The sequence below is a fragment of the Perognathus longimembris genome, chromosome 2, assembly GCF_023159225.1.
Source record: "Perognathus longimembris pacificus isolate PPM17 chromosome 2, ASM2315922v1, whole genome shotgun sequence".
Taxonomy (NCBI): domain Eukaryota; kingdom Metazoa; phylum Chordata; class Mammalia; order Rodentia; family Heteromyidae; genus Perognathus; species Perognathus longimembris.
In genome coordinates, this window is record NC_063162.1 from 14696500 (window position 1) to 14716666 (window position 20167).

Genomic DNA, 20167 nt, shown 5'->3' on the forward strand with positions numbered 1-20167 from the left:
TCAACTCTACAGTTCTCATTCTGGGTTCACACATTCTCTGAGCTTCCCACGGTATTTCAAACCCTGTGATAAATACACTTAATCCTTACAACCTCTCCACAAGTAAATAAAAAGGTAGTTATTGTTGGTCCCATTTTCCAGATGAGGTAATTTATGTTTAGATCAGTTAAGCAATCAGCCAGTTAATGAGAGAACCAGACTGTAATGGGGATCTATTTGACACCAAGCCCATGAACTTTCCTGTAATGAGTCACTTAGAAAGCTCACACCTGTAATTATAGCTATTGAGGAGGCTGAGATCTGAGGATGGTTGTTCAAAGCTAGCCTGTGCAGGAAAATCCACCAGACTCTTGATCTCCAATTAATCACCAAAGCCAAAAGTAAAGCTCAAATGGTATAGCACTAGACTTGAGCACAAAAGTTCAAGGACAGCACTCAGGCCCAGAGTTCAAGCTCCAGGACCAGCCACCCCCCAAAGAAAAGTCACCTTGACTTTGTGTTTCTGTGTGTGCTTAATTTTTTTGCCTTGCACAGCTTTGAATGAATATGTATAAAAAGGAAAGCTTAACACAAATTTAGATCTAGCATTTAGGGTCAGAATTTACGGTTAGAAGTACAATTTTTCATCTGATTGAAATATTTTTAATTTATTAGAGTACTATCTTTAAGTTAGAGATAATGTACTTGAAATTTCAAGGATGAGCAAATTATAATCGCAGATTTCTGAGGACCTGCCTCACCTAAAATATTTTACAGAATAACAGTGCTCCAAATGACTGGCTAACTTCAACCTACAGTTTTATTTATTTTTTGCAGTAGACTTACAAGAGGCTCCTAGAAAAGAAATTCATAACATCTATTTTTTTTTATTTATAGACACTTGTTTCCCTATGAGTTTTGGTTTACGATCAGGTGCCTTAGACAATTACTGTGTTTCACTTTCCATTGTCTTCTCCTCTCCTCTCAAATACCAGGTCACTTTTCCTCCTTGACTGTTATTTCCACTTAAAAAAAAAGTCTGTTCCTGTTCTCACTACCCATTCAAAGATAAGTCATCTTGTATTATCCTCAACTGGATACTCAAAATGATACCTTCTCTTGTGGTTCAGCTCATAGTCATCGTACCACCCTTTCAATACCTGGTCCATAACTGTGCGATAAAAATACAGCACGAGTCATAGAGGCACTGACACAGCTCTAGTAAGCACAAAGAGAGTGAAAAGAAAAAGAAAACAGGTGACATTAATTTAAATACTATGTTTTGCTTAACCTAAGATCTCTAAAATATTATAATTTCAACATGCAATCAGTATAAATTATTAGTGAGATATATTACATTCTTTTGTTCATATGAGATCTTTAAAATGTGGACTATATTTTACAATGTGCAGCAAGTTTTCAGTTTGGAGTAGACACAAGAGCTCCGAGCCATGTGTTCCTGGGCTATCAGGCTGGAGAATGTGGATTGAGCCTCCCTTTCTGGGGGTATGCATCGAGATATATCTTCACTTGTTCAAGAAATACCATTTGCTAGATAGCATAGCCATTAAAGAATGGACTTAAGTGTGAACCTAGTCCCTGACTAATTGTATGACCTTGGGCACCAGACATCTCTGTGACTGTAGTTTTTTCCATCAGCAATATGGATAATTGCATGCAGCCTCCATCCTTCTGGGCTTTTATAAGGATTGAATGAGAGAATGTATGTAGTGATGGATCAGGGCCTTGTAGGGAGCAAGGTACTTCAGAAACATCGGCTAGCTAGCAGGGGTATCTTCTTATTCTTTTTTTGTCCTTATGTTTCCCATTTCAATTATATCTTTCTATGAGGTCTTCTCAAAGCATTCCAAGTTGAGAGACTTTATCCAAGCATGTGTTTTATTGTAGTGATCATAATGTACTTTGGACTTAGTCATTGGTATATGGGTAGATTTTACCCCTGTTCCCACTCTGGTCTATGAGCTTCTCAAGGGAAGAGCTTCTGTTTTGTTTTCCTCTCTATTCAAGAGCCTAGGGCAATTTCTACCAAGGAATAATACTGCGATAAGCATTTGTTGAACAAATGAATGAAAACTGAATTTTAGCAACAGTGATTTTCCTATATAGGTGGCCTCATCAAGAATAAGTGGATAGATTGTGGAATTATCCACTGAATTAATGAACACAAAATCAAATCATCAGGATTATTAAATATTAGATATGAATGTAGTATCAGAGTGGTTCTGATCTGTATAATTGTATTATTAGAGAATGTAGTCTGAGCCTCACGTTTCTGAGACATGCTTACAGATTTATCTTTGCTTCTTCTAGAAATACCATTCTCTAGATAGCTAGACATCTTTCACCCAGGTGCCTGTTATAGAACATGGAAGGAAATTAGGGAGAGATTGTGGTTAGTTTTAGACATATTGGATTTAGGTTTGGAGCTCAGGAGAGGAGTGAGTAGTGGAGATGAATCTGGGAATAACTCCATTAATACTGTCATTGAAGTCCTGGTGAGGGCAGGTTTATGCTTTTATCTGTCTGTCCTTGCCAGAAAAACACAGCATACAAAAGGGCTGACTCAGGGGAAGAAGAACATGAGGAAAGTCATGAGAAGGAGATGCTCAGGAGGGAGGTGTGGGAAACAGAGATGTCAGAAGAGTTAAATCTAAGTTATTCAAAGCGGAAGGGTGGAGACTACTCTTAGGTGGGCATGTCTCTAGATCAACAGAGGTTATCACGTCGTCATTGTGGTCAGCATCATTGTCTTCTTGTTTCCTCCTCCTCCTCCCCTTCCTCTTCTCCCCTCTTCCTCCTTCTTCCTGCTTCCTTTTGTCTTCTTTCTTGACTTTCTTCTTCAGTGCTGGCATCTTGGGCTTAGACTCAGTGTCTTGAGCTCTCACGTGACTTTTTTCTTCAAGTCTAGCCCTTCTACCACTTGAGCCATTTGTCTACTTCTGGCTTTTTGCTGGTTAATTGGAGATAAGGCTCTCATGGACTTTTCTGATCCAGCTGATTTCAAACCATGATCCTCAGATCTTAGCCTCCTGAGTAGCTAGGATTAAAAGCATGAGCCACCAGTACCCCAGGTTTGAAACCTTAGTTGTTGTTTTGTTTTTTATTCTCACCTACCCAAACCTCCCACCTCTTCTTGTAGCCAGGCACCTTTATTTTGTTTTGTATTCTGTTGGCTTTCAACTCATGCTTTGGGTTTTGAGTCAAGGAAACAGTTTGGTTGGAAAGTTACATTTCAATTACTGGAATCCCATTCCCAGAATAAATGTTTGTGCTATACTCAGACAAGGTCTGATTTCTTCATAGGTAGATTTTAATCTTGAGTATTGGTAGTTTCAAAGATGTTTCCAATTGATTCTAGTATTCACAAGGGCAAGGGTAACAGTAATTAACGGAGCATTTGGGTAGTGATGTTTTTTAATCTTCTAGTTTCTGATGCTTATTTTTCCATTCCAAACCATGTAGTTCCTTTATTGTATGAAAGTCAACTGAATTCGTAAGTTCTCCAAGAAGTGTTTGTTGGCTGTATTTGGTCAAGGTGACATCCAATAGTTTTTACATTGTGGAACCAGAATAGATTTTAGTTAATAATAATAAATCCATTTCATTTTGTCTAGTTTGGACAAACAAGGCAAAGAAGGAGATGAAAGTAAACCTTAATTTGGTGCCTACAGTATTTGAGTCACTCTGCTAGGAGCCTATGTACATCATGCTGTTTAATTATTATAATCAATCTGTGAAGGAAATAGAATTCCTATTGTATAGGTGAGAATTTTAGAGACTAAGTAGAAGACGCTCTTACACTTGGTTCTGAGTTAAAAGCTTATGCTTTGTTTTGCACCCCTACCCCGTAGTAGTGTCATTTTGACCTCACTAAATTCCCTATAGAAAAATAAAATTTTAGGACAGATGTTTTTTTGATAGAGTAGTCAGCCTCTATATAAATGCAAATTTTGATTCCTCTGCTAGGATTAGCAGGCACTCTAAATTAACATGAGACCCAAGTGAATATATCCTGTTCATTAAAAGGTATGATGCATTGTTCTTCCCTGAAAGGCATAATTTTCTCAGGAGTACTCTGGGTCTGAGTTTATTTCCTCTGAGTTTGTCCTTCTCAACAGGCTGCAATTTTAGCTGTTCCCTGGGAGAGATGATTCAGATTTCTGAGGTTACAGTTAAGGCAGTGTCAAGATCACAAACTGCAGTATCTCTACTCATTTTTACCTGCGTTGGGAGCAGCAACAGGAAACAAAGACATGCACTGAAGCTTTTACATTGTGGTTGTGTTCACAAATAGTGCCTTAGAAGTTCCATGGTTTAGGATTTTTCTCAGAGTGCCCAGATGCTGATGAGAAAATCCATCGGAACCACTTTGCCCCTATCCTTATGCTTCTTCCTTTTCTATATGGAGGGATGAACTAGGATGAAGCTGAGTCCTCCCTCATACAACGCTTAATGATAGTTCTCAACTGGCATGTGGTTTGGGGAGTGTTTAAAACTCCCACTTTGGAACAGTTGTGATAAAATATCTGGGGGTATCAATATTTTAATGGCCCTCAGATCATTTTTGTATACAACCAAAGGGTGAGACTCACTGATCTTTGAAGTCTTAAGATCTAGAAAAATGTCTCTCAACATTGGCTTTACTTTGGTGTAATCTAGGCAGCTACTAAAAGTGCCCACATTCAGACTCTCTCTCTTTCTCTGATTAAATTGATGTACAGTTGGTCTTGTATTCACAAGGGCAAGGGCCACTGTACTTAAAGGAGCATTTGGGTAGTGGTGTTCAGATTGTTTCTCAGAATGGAAGCCGCCAACAAAGTCTCCAGAGATCTCATTAAAATATAGAACACAAGTTGTCATGGCTGTGATAGAGTTGCTGGGTGAGTAGATCTGGAGTGCCTTTGTACTTTACACAAGCGCTCAGACCACTCCATGAGCCGCATTAGGAGAGCGTGCATCTTGCTAACCTGCTCATAATCATTGGGCCTCCCTGTGGGTTCGATAATTTGGGAATATACTTTCCCCTTCCAGATGCTCAACAAGCATCTCAGTCCTCCTACACACAGCCTTCATTGCTCTTCAGTTTGCTTTCTAACTTTGCTTTAACTCTTTTCCTACTGTGGGATATTGGTCAGGGCAGGAGAAGTTGCTAGGGTTTCCTTGATTCTAAAATGTGGATAATATTAGTCCTACATTATGAAACTACTGCAAGAATTAATCGCAATGCTACCTATAAATATGTTGGGTTTAGTAGCTAGCAAGCTACTCCATAGAGGACAACCATTGGTATATATGCATTTATGACAACTATGGGATTTTAAATTTAGTCTCAACGTTCTTTCTTTAACTAAAATGTTCATGTAATCTTCCTATGTGTGGACTTGACAGAGTTGACTTCATGCAAGAGGCAGAGAGGTATATACAGCGGCTGGTATGCTTCTGCTCCTCTCATGGCATGGCATGATCTTAATCAGAAGAGGTGTGCCCACTACCCCTGTAAGTCACTTACAAAACAATACTTGTAAAGCAAGACTGGAAGTAGGGGCACATGCCCCGATAGAAACACCATGAGATCTTATTTAAAAAATAAAGCCAAAAGTGGTCAGAGGTGTAGCTTCATGGATAGAATGATTGCCTTCAAGTATGAAGCCCTGAGTGCATACTCCAGAACCAACAAAATAAACAACAAATAAGGACACCCTGTAAAGCATTTAGATAAGGTTATAGAGTCAGCAACTGGTAGAGTCTATTTTGAACCTCCTCATGATTGTTCTATTAATTGTTCTCAGCTTTCATCCTCAAAGACTTTGGACTAAGAGTTTAAGACTGCTGCATCCACATTTCTCTTAAAAGAGGAGTCTTTTTTATTAACTGGGTTTCAATTTATAATCAGAATAAATTTACAGTAAAGAAAAAGTAAACCACAAAGGAAAACATAAATTCCTCTTCCCATTCTTAGGAATTCCATCCCCTCTTTTCAAAGTAAATAATTTTCTGGATATCTTCCAGTGATTTCCACAAATATATAATGAGGATATGTAAAATATTTATAAATACACATTCTTTCCCACAGATGGAAACAAATGATGCATGTGATTCTATTCCTAGCTTTTTTCACTTGATAATTTATTTTCCAAATAAGATTCTATATAATATATAGGTATATATAAAATATATTACACATATGTCTTCTTATTATAAAATATTTGTAATTTTCTTTAACCAGTCTCTGTGGTGTTGGCTATTACATTGTTTGCATCATAACTATGGCTATGTTGACAGATGTGGACAATTGTTATTAGGTTCCTAAGAATGGAATTTGTGGAGTCAGCCTATAAGATCTCCATATCCAGGATTCCTTGTGGATTACCACCCTGTATCACCATTTTCTTCCATAGGGCTATTGGTAGATCACCCTTGGGAAAAAAAAAAAAGAAGCTTCTAAGTTTGAAGTGCCCATTTGTTCTTACAACGGTTGTGGCCTGGCTCACAGAAGTGCGAAGTTTCAGCACAGCTCTGAGTATTTTTTCCTGATAACTAAATGAAGCAAATGTTCTCTCTTTAATTCCCACTAGGGAACTTACACAGACACTTACAGTTCCAAATTGCTTCCATCTCTTCCACCTCCCCTACCCCCCCATTCACTCAAGTTCTCCCAGCTAACCAGTAAATTCAATGTATCTCACAAGATACAACCTAGTATGGCTTCCTATGAATACTTTTTTCTACCTGCTCTGGAGGGTTCTGAAAATGGAAATATCAGAAATATACACCCTGATCTATGAGTTTTCTAGTGGACTAAGTTGTTCAGTGATTTTTCAGATGATGTAACTAGAAAGGGAGAATTGGTTCAGAGCTGTGATTAATAGCACTATGTTCCTGGCTGCCTTACTTCCTCAGCTCATCGCTGTAAGTAATTACCAGCCTGATCCTGGACAGGTCCTTCTATTTGGCTCAAGTCAGCTATTGATCATTTATTTAAGAAATACATACTCCAGGGAAGGTGAAAAAACTTCTCTGAATTAATTTTTTTGAGCCCACTGTGATCATGAATAAAGATGTTTCATTTCAGACAATTTACATCAGCAACTGCTTAGCTGTGGGGATTTGTTTACCACTCCTGACCTGCTCCTCTGAAAATTGGTTTTCTAACCACTCGGTGAATAGGAGTCTTAAATTGACAACATTAAATTTTCAAAGTTATATTTGACTTGGTATCTCCTGCTTATGATGTAGATCAGTGATTTGACAGGGACAGGCCGATGTCCTACATGTAAGACAGATAGGTTTCCCCTACTTGGCTGTTGACAGGACACATTCTCATAGGTTAGGAATCTAGGTAATAGAATTAAAAACTGGAAGGGGCAAGGATGAGGTGTGTGCCTTTTGTCGATTCACTCCCCCTCTCTTTTTAAGCAAAACTAGTTTGAAAAACAAGCAAAAATTTCAAGTAGGCAATTTTAGTAACAGTTTTTGTTCACTGAAGCTTCCTAAATGTGAATTTTATGAGCACTGAATATAGAATTAAAATGCTTTTTGTAAGTAAGAGAGGTGGCCTTGAGAAAATGGTCTCTTTATAGTATATACATACTGTGTGTGTGACACTTCCACTTGTTTTGTGTCAGGTATTCATAGCATTAGCATATTCTTTACTGGTCTGCCAGTAGTTTTCTATTATTAATAAGTCAGGGATAACAACTCCCTGTGGTCTTGAAACAATCTTTGTTGACAGGGACTTGACTATTACTTAGAAATATACCTCTATAGCATTATTTAACAACAGGCCATGAGTTTCCCTGGATAGTGCATTCAGATGAATTCAAGCACACAGGTTCACCATACCTGCATGCAGCTCTCAGATACAATGAAAGTCACGCTTAACACTGAGGAGATATGAATAACATCATGTTCCTGAAGCCGTGCTTCTGGGGTTGACCGGAAACGCCCAGTCTTCTATGGTCTACTGTTTCTTCAAGCTCAGACTTTAATAATTGTACTGTAGCTTACATGTTTGAGGTGCCAGCTTTCTGCAGTTTCTTCGCCTTTAATGTTGGAATTGCAGCCCAGATTCTAGTAGAGTCCTCTTCTGTAGGAAAACTAAGAGTGAAAATGCAACTGTAGAGTTTCTAACAGCAAGTTTCTGGGAGCAGAGCTCAGTTAGATAAGCAGCAGCTTGGGTTAGGATTCATGCCTAGTGGAAGATTCGCAGGAGAGTGGACACTAGCTTTTCTTGGATTCTGCTTCCCTACTGAGTTCTTGGTTTTGACTAAAGCCTAATTTGTTTGTGATTTCAGAAAAAGGATTTGTGTGCAAGAGAGGAAATGATGAGGGTAAGATCTTAGTCTGCTTCAGGATGCTAAAAGTACTATTATTTAGAAATAATGGGCATTAATACTCCAAGCACAGGCACTCTTCCACATTTATGAGAAAGCAAGCTTAGTATAGAATAGAGAGAACATTCCTAGTGTTCACTTAGCAAGAAAAGCCATCCCTTTTAAAGTGAACAAATCTACTTTTAAGCAAATGTAGAGGAACTCTTAGTTTCCTGACCAGACTGGGAGCTGGTGGTTCTTACCTGTAATCCTATCTACTAAGGAGGCTGAGATCAAGAGGATCATAGTTTGAGGCCAGCTCTAGCAGAAAAGCTCACTGGAGACCATCTTAAAATTAGCAGTGAAAAGGCAAGACTGGGATGTGGTTCAAGTGGGAGAGTGCCAGCTTAGAAAGCAAGGCCAACAAATACGAAGCACTTAGTTCCAACCTCAGTGTGAATCCTTGAGTTAAAATCCTTAGTTTCACAAAAAAAGTTTCCAAAAAACAAACAAAAAAGAAGGACTAGCTGGGTGCTGGTGGCTCACACCTAAGATCCTAGCTACTCAAGAGGCTGAGGTCTGGGGATTGCACTTCAAAGCTAGCCCAGGCAGGAAAGTCTGTGAGACTCTTATCACCAATAACTACTCAGAAAAAGCTGGAAGTGGCACAGTGGCTCAAGTGGTAGAGAGCTAGCCTTGAGCAAAAAGAAGCTCCGAGAAAGCACCCAGGTGGAGTTCAAGCCCTATGACCTTAAAAAAAAGTATGACTAACATGTGGTATCGTTATGGCTAAAAATAACTCCTGAAGGAATGCAGACTATGATAAGAGATTCTAGCACTAATGAATATGTGAAATGACTTCCCTGAAGGGTAGGTGGGAAAACCGATTACTGCAATAGTTTTGAGATGAGTGGTCTGTAAGGCTGAAGACAAAAGGGACTGCAAATGGCAATTAATTCTGTTTGACAGCTGTTTCTCATACAAGGATGGATCATAAATTCCAGTGTAGCTCTACGTGTACGCTTGAACAACTAAGAGATGGTGAATGGTGAGAACCAAGGGTTTCATTGCTGGACTGGTAATTTATGCATCAACATGGAGAGGGGTCTATAGTCATCCAAATACATATGCTTTTCTAGGCATGTATATGTATACATATTTATGGGTTGTGTGTTGGTGTATGTCCACCTAGCACCCAGATCTTGGTTTCTAATACCAAGTGAGCTAGAGGGCATCTTGGAGACATAGAAAATGAAAGCTCCAAGTCAGTAACCCTGCAGGATAAATCTGGAACACTCTAGAGTTCCAGGAAGTTAGGAAATGCTAAAACAAACACAAAACACCCCCCTTTCATACCATACATAATACTGTGAACCTAGCAAAGGAGGGTGGAAACCAATTGAAATATTTCTCTTATTTACAAAGCCAGAAAAATATAACAAAGCAAGTAGTATCAGATTATAACCCCAAACTGTAACCCAAAATGTATCATAAATGAATGCAGTTTGATATCATTAAATTATTGAATAAATTAGCAAATGAGGAGCAAGATTGCTTTTCCCATGCAGTAAACTACAAATAATTTGCATACATGCATACTCCAGAGGGGAGACTTCTCCACAGACTGAGAAGACTTGTGGCTTCTTGACAGGCAGGCTTTGCACAAGAGATGAGACAGATCAGTGTACTGAGAGAAAGAAATGGTTTGAGAAGATGCCAGGAGACCTGAAGCAGGATTGCAGGGTGTTGGGTATAGAGTCACGACAAAACTACTCCACTGAAAAAGAAGAAAGGAAAAAGAAGGAAGCAGTCAGAAAGAAGATGAAGAGAAATACTACTAGAATGAAAGGGGGAAGAGGAAGAAGAGAATAAGGAGGGGGAAGAGGAGAAAGAGGAGGAAGAAGAAGATGGAGGAGGAGAAGAAGAGGAGAAGGAAGAGGAAGAAGAAGAGGACAACTCAAATATAAGACCTTTGAATAGGTTGTTTGGGCTAAAAATACTTAATCTTCATTTGGAGCACACTTATCACAGAGGACAGATGGTTGAAGTATTTCATGGTCAAGTGACATTTGTATACAATGACTATGCATATTGATGAGGGGCAGGTTGAAGAAACCCAGAGAGTAAGTGCGATGAGAACTCAATCAGGAAAGTTTTCCCATATCTGGTTGGAAATAGGATGCAGAGGAGGAGGAGAGTAAGAGGCAGATGCTGGTGAGGAGGAATGATCAGAGAGTTGAAACAATGCTGGCTTTGAAGATATAGTCTAAGTGAATCATGGGGGCTTCTAGAATTTAGAAAGGGCTAAGGAAATATTCCTCCCAAGATCTTCTAGAAAAGGATATGATGCTGCTAATGCCTTTTTTTTAAGCTCAGGGAGTTTTATATTGAACTTTAATCTACTGAACTCTCTGATAATAAATGTATGTTCTTTTCAGCTACTAAGATAATACTAATTTGTTATCCTAATGGGAAACTAACACAGAGACTTTAAGCTTAACAACACATAGGGACCGTGTTAAGTAACTGTGCTAAGGGGAGACTCAGCTGTACAAAATAGCTGAATCTGTTTTAGATGTTAAGGGATATACCTGTCCCTAATATTCCCCTCACCCCTGCTGACTTCTTAAATTAGGGGTATGGATTAGGTTAAGAAGTTATCAATTAGAAAGGAGGAAAACAGAGGAATTCAAGAAAGGGACAGGAAAATTATGGGAAGAAAGGAGAAGATTAGAAATATTCTAAGGAAGTGGACCTGTGGCTCAAGTGGTAGAAAACTAACCTTGAAAGAAAGCCCAGGTCCTAAGTTCAAGCTCCAAGACTAATACTTCCTACGACCCTCCCACTAGCACCACAAAAGAAATGTACTAATATTCTTTATTCAGATTCCAGAAAGTATGGAAAATAAAACTTGAATTTTGAGTTAAAGATTCATTGGGAAATTCTTTTAAGGTACATTGATATGCACAAACATCTAATTATTAAGGTATGTACTTCGGTGTTACATATCATTATTTACAAGTCCATGAAGTAAGTAATGCCACTTGTATGTTGCAGTTGAGTAGACAGAGGTGGCATAAAGTGGGGTGACTTGCCTTAAGTTTACTCAAGTGGAAAATGGGGTGCCTCAGATTCAAATCGACACCTGTCAGATTCTGAAACTCATCTCTCTTTGTAACTCAAGCTTTTATACCTGTAGTGGTGAGTCAGAGCATGATATGTGGTTAGACTAGAATGAAGAGCTAGAAAAGAAGTGAAGGCGTTGAGATAGGTGTGGTGCAGAAGGCTGGGCTGGTGGATGTTGAGATGGATTGGAGGATGTGAAAACCTATAAAATATAAGATTGAAAATATAGTCCTATATAAATATATGTATATATAAAGCCCACCTGCTGCTTGGTGCCAATTAACAATAGGGAAATAAAAGAAGCTGGTTCAAAGCTACAGTACAGTATTGTACCCAGTTCATGTCACAGTTTCGACTGCATAGATTGTGTGTGATTGATCTAGAAAGCAAGTGACTCAAAAGATGGTTGTTGCTGGGCATGGATGGCTCATACCTATAACCCTATCTACTTTGGAGGCTGAGATCTGAGAATCTCAATATACAGCCAGCTTAGCCAGGAAAGGCTATGAAGTCCTATTTGCAATTAACCATAATCGTGCTTCAAGTGATAGAGTGCCAGCTTTGACGGAAAAAGCTAAGTGAGAACAAGAGGCCCTGAGTTCAAGTCCTAATACTGGCACAGAAACAAAACAAACCAAAGGTAAAGAAAAGATAGTTGCAAGCCAGTGGTTACCAAGACAGTTGTTTCTAAAGGAGAAGGTGTGGAATAGTAGAGTTTGATTATTTTTTTGAGGAAATGCTTTGCTCACAAGCCTCTGCTCTTTGCATGCATAGCCTGATTTCTCTTGTTCAATGGATTAATGGAATGTACTTCTTCCACTGTTCCTTTACAGTTTACCCCTTACTGTCCTGTGCGTCTAGAACATTCAGATTAGAGAGTATTTACTTCTCCTTTATCTTCTTAGAAAACAAGTTTGAGTTAGGTTTTCTAATGCTTCACCAATACACCAACTAGACAGAAATTATTTTGTTTCAAAGCTTACTCCAGTATCAAAGGCTGCCATTTATCCTTTTCTCATTTCAGCGAAGGTGATTAATATTCAAATTGGTGCTGTGCAGGAAATTAAGCTGATGGTGTATTCTCCAGCCATTTATGCTAATTGTAGCCTCTCATGTACTGAAAGTTTCATGAAAGTATCAAGAGACACTCTATATTGGATTTAAACACTTTCACACTGGGTGTTACAAGCCTTAGGAAAGAACAATTATTAAAATGTATTATTCAATTAAACAGAGAAATCTGTATCTGTCTCAGTAAGTTGGGAGTAGAAGAGAAAGTACCATCAGAGGGAATAGGCAGACTAAATCTGTCTGTTGTGGCATGTGGTACTTTATATGACCTTAGGAAGGAAGTGGCTGGGAATAGAGACAGTATCATAGGATGACAGGAAAATTCCCACTTCCCACGGTTCTGTCTCTCTGTTCCTAGGGAGGAAAGAACCCTTTTTGTTAGGGATAAAACCCTCTGAATACCTAATATTTTCCTAAGTTAGTCAGTGAATTTTCAGAAAATGTCTATTTTCCTTTCAGTTAGAAAGTAACCCTCCAACATTTTCTCCAAGAAGATAAGTACATGTCAAAGGAGGGACCCAGTTTGGGGGTCTAAAGAACAGTTTCTCACTTGACAGTAGATCTCTCCATAGTCCCAATTTCCCCTTTCCTAAAAGATACGAACCACTGAAGTCCATTCTCCAAACTGACCAGCATGGTCCTGGCTTAGACCTCCACCTAAGCTCTGACTGCTCATCTCTGTGGCGGATTTTAAACGCTTCTAAGATCCTTGTCTGGTTGCAGACTTGTAAAACCAAAGCATTCAGTGAGTTCAATGTTTGCTGGCATGAAGCCTTGATCTCTTGATTTTGAGTGCATTAGGTGTTGCTGCCCGTTGCTTTCTGCTTCCTGACTTAGCAAGAACCTCCTAGAAGGGAAATTATAGAAGAATAGAAAATAGCTCCGAGGAAGGAAAAATTACACACAAAAAAACCTATGATTCTCAAAACCTCTAACCAAAAGTTTGGTCTGTTGTCTAAATAAAGAAGTCTGCCGTAAGGTGCCTGGAAACTTGGCATTTGGGATGCATACCACAGAGAGCAACAGCTCCTGCCTGAGGAGACAGTTAAGTGTGAGGAAGAGATTTTTCCTGGGCTAATAATATAGCTGGCATATAATAGTAAATCCTCAATACATGCTGAACAAACATTCCCACGATCCTCATCTCTGAAAGAATCCCACTGATGGCCAAGACGGGGTCACCTGAACATCAGCATATATATCTGAAAAGTCCTCAACAAGAAATCCTGCTGTGGTCTGGCTCATCACCTCCTCCACTAACTCCTCCCCCTTGCCACCTGGAATCTGTCTTGTGAAATCACACATGTTTTCTTTTATGTTATTGGACCACTTAATCCCATCTTGAAATGTATTTCTCAGCATTCAATGTGCTTTTTAAACAGAGGTGTGGCTCCTCTGCTATACTTTGTTCATGGCAGTGGGAATGATATTTGAAGATGGCTAGTTTCCCTTCCAGTGCCTAGCAGAGTGTCTGGCCCAGAACAGGCATTCAATTATTATTCGTTCGTTTTTATTCTACCCTCAAGTTCAATGTCATTTCACTCTCTTACTTACGATAATCATAGTGAAGGCAACTGTTAATTAGACAAGCTGAGGGAGGAGATCAAGAGGCCCTGTGTGTTCAACACTTTCTTTGGCACTCAGCACATGCAAGGCCTGAGCTTTCTTTCCACAGCCACTTGGGAATCCAGATGTTGGGAAGGGTTGAAGTTCAAGGCCGTAGACTGCCTCTGCAACGCTCTGGAGATTCATGGATTTGGGGGGTGGGGATGGGGGTGTGTGTGTCTATCTGGGGACTAGCAAACCACCCTGTTGCTGACACGAATTTGTTCATTATTTGTTGGGCAAAATGCCTCTTCTCTCTGATTTGTCACCCTGGCATTGCAAGGTCTGCAGAGGAGGGCTACAGTAGCTGTGACTGGCTGGTAACTGAAGCAGAACGTGGACCACTTCATTATCCTTATGTTTCTGCATTTATTCTGAACCTCACCAGTGTTGTTGCCTCCTGTTGCTCAGGGGTGAACAGGCTGACAGCTTATTATGGTTACATCAGCTTTTTCTGTCACCTAAAGACGCACGTCGGCTGTGTGGCCTCCAAGAGCTAAAGGGACTCGTAATGAGCAGGTGAGTGAGGCCAGCTGAGGAATGGCCCTCTGATTAGGGAGTCTGATGTGTCAGAGATGTTGCCTCCCAAGTGCTGGCTCTGAGAGGTTCCCTAATGGGGTGGGTTGATTCTGAGAAACAGGCACCAAACAAACGCGAGGAAAATGGCTTTCTCCCCGATGCAGTGTTTGGCGGGCACTTCTAAAATGAAACTAATATGCATACAGGAAGTTGATTAGTTGATAAGTCTATAGACTTCTTCTTATGCTAATAGAAACAAACTAGAACTCTTACAGATTTTATGCTAAATGATCACTAAAATAGAAAAACTATCTATGGGTAATAGTCTTATTCAACATAAACTCCCCCGATAGAAAGGAAAAACAATATTTATACTTTTAAAACCACATGGAAACATATTTCAAAAAGTATGAGTATAGACTTTATGAGATGGTAAGTTTTAAGGCTTTATAAATGCTCTTCTACATGACTTTAAATTCAGCCAATAGAGTGATTCCCATGGGATACATTTGTTTTATGGTGCAACTGGGCCTTGGACTTAGAGCCATACTTACTGTGAGAGTGTTCTACCTCTTGTCTTACTGTTGGATACCCCCCCCTCTCTGTTTTTAAAACATTTAAGTAGGATAATATGCCTTTTGCCTGAAGTCAGCCTTGGACCACAGTCCTTTCACATCGTCTGCCTCCTCCTCTCTCATAGCTGGAATTACTGGCATATGCCACCAGACACATTCTTTGTCCCCTCGGTAGCTGGGATGATACATGTGTTCATTTTGCCCAGCTATGTGTGAAAAGTCCCAAGGATTATTTTTGCTCAGGCTAGCATGGAACCATGATCTTCCCATGCTAGTATTATAGAGGCAAACCACCAGAGCCTCACTTTCTTTCTTTCTTTTTTTTGTTTTTATGTAGAATTTTTTTCTTTTACTTTTTTAATTTTTTAAAAAATTTTTATTATCAAACTGATGTACAGAGAGGTTACAGTTTAATACGTTAGTCATTGGATACATTTCTTGTACTGTTTGTTACCTCATCCCTCATTCTCCCTCCCCCTTTCCCTTTTCCTCCCCATGAGTTGTTCAGTTCATTTACACCAAACAGTTTTGCAAGCATTGCTTTTGGAGTCATTTGTCTTTTTTTACCCTGTGTCTCTCGATTTTGGTATTCCCTTTAAAATTCCTAGTTCTAATACCAGTATACACAGTTTCCAATATACTCAGATAATATACAGAGATAGTGTAGGTACAACCACAGGAAGGGGATACAATAAGATCATCAGTAATAGAAGCTACAGTTACACATAGCACGTTGAAAATAGTTACAACAGTGATATAACAGTCGTTTCATAACATGGAGTTCATTTCACTTAGCATCATATTATGTGTTCATAAGGGCATAGCTATTGGGCTCTTGTGATCCTCTGCTGTGACTTGCCTAAACCTGTGCTAATTATTCCTTATAAGGGAGACCATAGAGTCCATGTTTCTTTGGGTCTGGCTCACTTCACTTAGTATAATATTTTCCAAGTCCTTCCATTTCCTTACAAATGGGGCAATGTCATTCTTTCTGATAGAGGCATAAAATTCCATTGTGTATATGTACCACATTTTCCTGATCCATTCGTCTACTGAGGGGCATCTGGGTTGGTTCCTTATTTTAGCTATGACAAATTGTGCTGCGATGAACATTGTGTGCTGGTGGCTTTAGTGTGATTTTGTTTGTGGTCTTTTGGATAGATACCCAAAAGTGGGGCTGCTGGGTCATAGGGGAGTTCTATATTTAGCCTTCTGAGGAATCTCCATACCGCTTGCCAGAGTGGCTGAACCAGTTTACATTCCCACCAACAATGAAGTAGGGTTCCCTTTTGGCCATATCCCCTCCAACATTTATTATTGTTAGTTTTCTTGATGTAGGACATTCTTACTGGGGTGAGATGGAATCTCAATGTTGTTTTGATTTGCATTTCTTTTATGACCAGTGATGTAGAGCACTTTTTAATATGCCTCTTGGCCATTCTCATTTCCTCATCAGAGAAGTCTCTTTGTAAGTCTTTAGCCCACTTGTTGAGGGGGCTATTGGTTCTTTGCGGTTTTGTTTTGGAGGAATATAATTTTTTCACGTAATATTGTCTTTAATTACCTTAAGTCTTATGGCCACATAAATCTCAATCCTTTTCTCTAAGAAGTTGGCAAAAAGCACCACTATCAATCACACATACATAATAGTGCCACAAAAACTTGTGAATAGGTGCATAAAGAAAATCCTGAATTATAACTTTGTCTTAGTATTCAAAAATAAAGTTGGTATTGTATCTATCACAGTCACTTTTAAAAGCATCTGAACTTACAGACCAACTGTAAAATGTGAGAAGTGTTAAATATTCTTTATTTGACATTTATACATAAGCCACACTAAAATAGCTTTCAATAAGTAAAAGGCAGATTTCAGAGACAGGGAACTGTTAATAAATTGGCTTAGTGAAGACCAAAAATATAGACATTGCTTCCTCATCTTCAACCACTGCCTTTAACAAGTTAATGATCACAAATTCAAACAGGTTAATTTTGCTTGATTATCAGACAGCGAAGGGATTTCCCCCCATGTTTAAAAGATGTTCTCATAGTTAGCTATATAAATCTGAATATAAAACCAATATGACAGATTTGGAGATGGTATTCCCTAACTTGTTGAAAAATTGAACATTAGTAAGTCCAATCATATCACAGAAAGGGGAACAAATGACAGTATTTTTTTTTTAAAGATCACATTCACTTAACCATAAGCCAGTTTTACTTAAATCAGGACTGCCCAAAAATATTCTGCCAGCCATTCATGATATGAAATCTGGTATTAGAGATCAATTGAATTATGGTACACATTAAAAAGCCACGAGACATTTGTTTTGCAATAAATAAATAAGGCAGTGGCTATTACTCATTTGTAGCTTTTTTGAGGTAAGCTATCAAGTCTGCCCTTTCTCCCTTCTTCTTAATGCCAGTGAAGATCATTTTTGTTCCTGGGATGTACTTTTTGGGATTCTCCAAGTACTCCATCAGTGTATCCTCTCCCCAGGTGATTCCTTTGTTCTTATTGGCATCTGTGTAAGTGAATCCAGCTGCTTGACCTGTCTTCCGACCAAACAGACCATGGAGATTAGGCCCAGTCTTGTGCTTGCCTCCCTTTTCAACGGTGTGACACTGGGCACACTTCTGAACAAAAATCTTCTTGCCTTTCTCAACATCACCCATTTTAAATTCGCTCCTCCGTCACTACTACAGCAGACACAGCTCGAAAGCCAGATGTCCTGCTGTCTAGGAATATAATTTTTTTAGTTCTGCATATATTTTAGATATGAGGCCTTTGTCCTTTGTAAGGCCGGTAAAGATCTTCTCCCAATCTGTGGGCTTTCTGTTTATCTTGGGAGCTACGTCCTTTGCCCTGCAGAAGCTCTGCAGTTTGGTGCAGTCTCATTTGTCCAACCTTTCTTTGATTTGTAGCCTTTCTGGGTCTCTGTTAAGGAAGTTTCGTCCTGTGCCAAGGAACCCAAGTGTTTCTCCTACTCCTTCCTTTAGTGTTTTCAGGGTGTCTGTTTTGATTTCGAAGTCTTTGATCCATTTGGAATTGATTTTGGTGCAGAGTGATATATAAGGATCTAGTTTTAGTTTGTTGCATGTGTTGAACCAGTTTTGCCAGCACCATTTGTTAAAGAGGCTATCTTTCTTCCAGACTATTGTTTTAGCTCCTTTATCAAAGATTAAGTAGGCGTAGTTCTGTGGGTTCATTTCTGGGTCTTCCATTCTGTTCCATTGGTCTTCAGGCCTGTTCCGGTGCAATACCAAGCTGTTTTTATTACTATAGCTTTATAATACAGCTTGAACTTGGGTATTGTAATTCCTCCAGCACTGTTCTTTCTGCTCAGGATTGTTTTTGCTATTCTGGGTCTTTTATTGTTCCATATGAATTTCTGGATTGCTTCCTCTATTTCATTAAAGAATGGTGTTGGGATATTAATGGGTATTGCATTGAATTTGTAGATAGCCTTTGGCAATATTGCCATCTTGATTATATTAATCCTCCCAATCCAGTAGCATGGGAGGTTTTTCCATTTTCTTAGTTCTGCCTTAATTTCATTTTTCATGTTTCTTAAGTTCTCATCATAGAGGTCTTTCACTCCTTTGGTTAAGGTTATTCCTAGGTATTTTATGTTTTTTGAGGCTATTGCAAATGGGGTTGCTTTCCTGATTTCAGCCTTGGTCTTCGGGTCGGTAGCATAGAGAAAGGCTGTTGATTTTTGAGGGTTTATTTTATATCCTGCAACTTTGCCAAAGTTTTGGATCAGCTCTAGTAGCTTGGGGGTAGAGTCTATGGGGTTCTTTAGGTATAGGATCATGTCATCTGCAAAGAGAGAAAGTTTAACTTCATCTTTTCCTATTTGGATCCCCTTTATATTTTCTTCTTGCCTAATTCAGAGCCTCGTGTTCAATAGGACTTTTGGGTTTTGTAACTGATTACTGGGTTTGAATTCAGGGCCTCATATTCAGTTAGCTTTTGCAAAGCTGGTGCTCTACTATTTGGACCATACCTCCAGCCTAGCTTTTTGATGGTTATTTTGGAGATAGTGTCTAGTGGAATTTTGTGTGCGGGCTGGCTTTGAAGCTTGGTTCTCTAGAGCTTAGCTTCCTGAGTAGCTAGGATTCAGGTGTGAGCTGCTAGTGCCTAGTTTACAATGGGACTCTTAAACATGAAAAACAGATAAAGAAATTCATCTGAGAGAGAAAAAGTGCTAACTCTCTATCATCTATCTAACTATCTATACGCATATACATATATATGTAAACTTGGGTTTATATATTTTTTTGAAAAAAAGTTGAAGGAAAAAAGATTGAACAAACAAAAAAGGAAAGATAAAAATAATATGGGTCAAGGTTTAAAATAAGGTTTGTTAATTAACAATAAGTCAAACAGATAGAAGAAGTAAAAGGTATTAGTGTACAATACATCAAGCATTGCAAATAAGTCATTGAAGTAGATTGTTCTGTACAGCACTCTCTTACAAGAGGTTAACCACTTTAAAAGAGCATCTATTTATAACAAATCCTTTTTTTACATACTAAGCAAAACAAAGAACTTACTGGAATCTTTTCAGAGTTAAGTATTAAAAATGCCCTCTAATTTAAATAGAAAAATGTGTTTTAATATTTACTGGAGTTCAAAAAGAGATTAATACGAATGTATGCATCGATATGTTCCATAAGTATGAGAAAATATTGAAAGAAAAAATAAGAAAAAGCTATGAGAAAAGGAAAATTAAAACATAGAAAAATAGTCATATTATACATAGATAAGAAAGTATCAATAAATTTACTACATAAAGAACTTTTATACTTATATGAAAAGCAAATCCTTACAAGAAATAGCACTGGCTTTAAAAAGTCATTAAAAATGTACAGTGCTTGGTGCTAGTAGGAGTATATAGAGAAATGGGACTTGCTGATTTTACAAGACAATTTGTTAACATGTCAGAAAAAATCTTT

At 38.7% G+C, this 20167-nt stretch overlaps 1 protein-coding gene across 1 annotated transcript; it reads right to left on the bottom strand.

The window, feature by feature from the left end:
- Positions 1-17267: 17267 nt before the first annotated feature.
- LOC125342686 (cytochrome c, somatic-like) lies at positions 17268-17910 on the bottom strand. Its single transcript, XM_048335005.1, has one exon. It carries the CDS (start codon positions 17879-17881, stop codon positions 17564-17566), a length of 318 nt encoding a protein of 105 aa, XP_048190962.1. The 5' UTR covers positions 17882-17910; the 3' UTR covers positions 17268-17563.
- Positions 17911-20167: the final 2257 nt, after the last annotated feature.

What these genes read in the sequence shown, in the direction of transcription:
- LOC125342686 (XM_048335005.1), bottom strand. Translation starts at nt 17,881, where the DNA reads ATGGGTGATGTTGAGAAAGGCAAGAAGATTTTTGTTCAGAAGTGTGCC.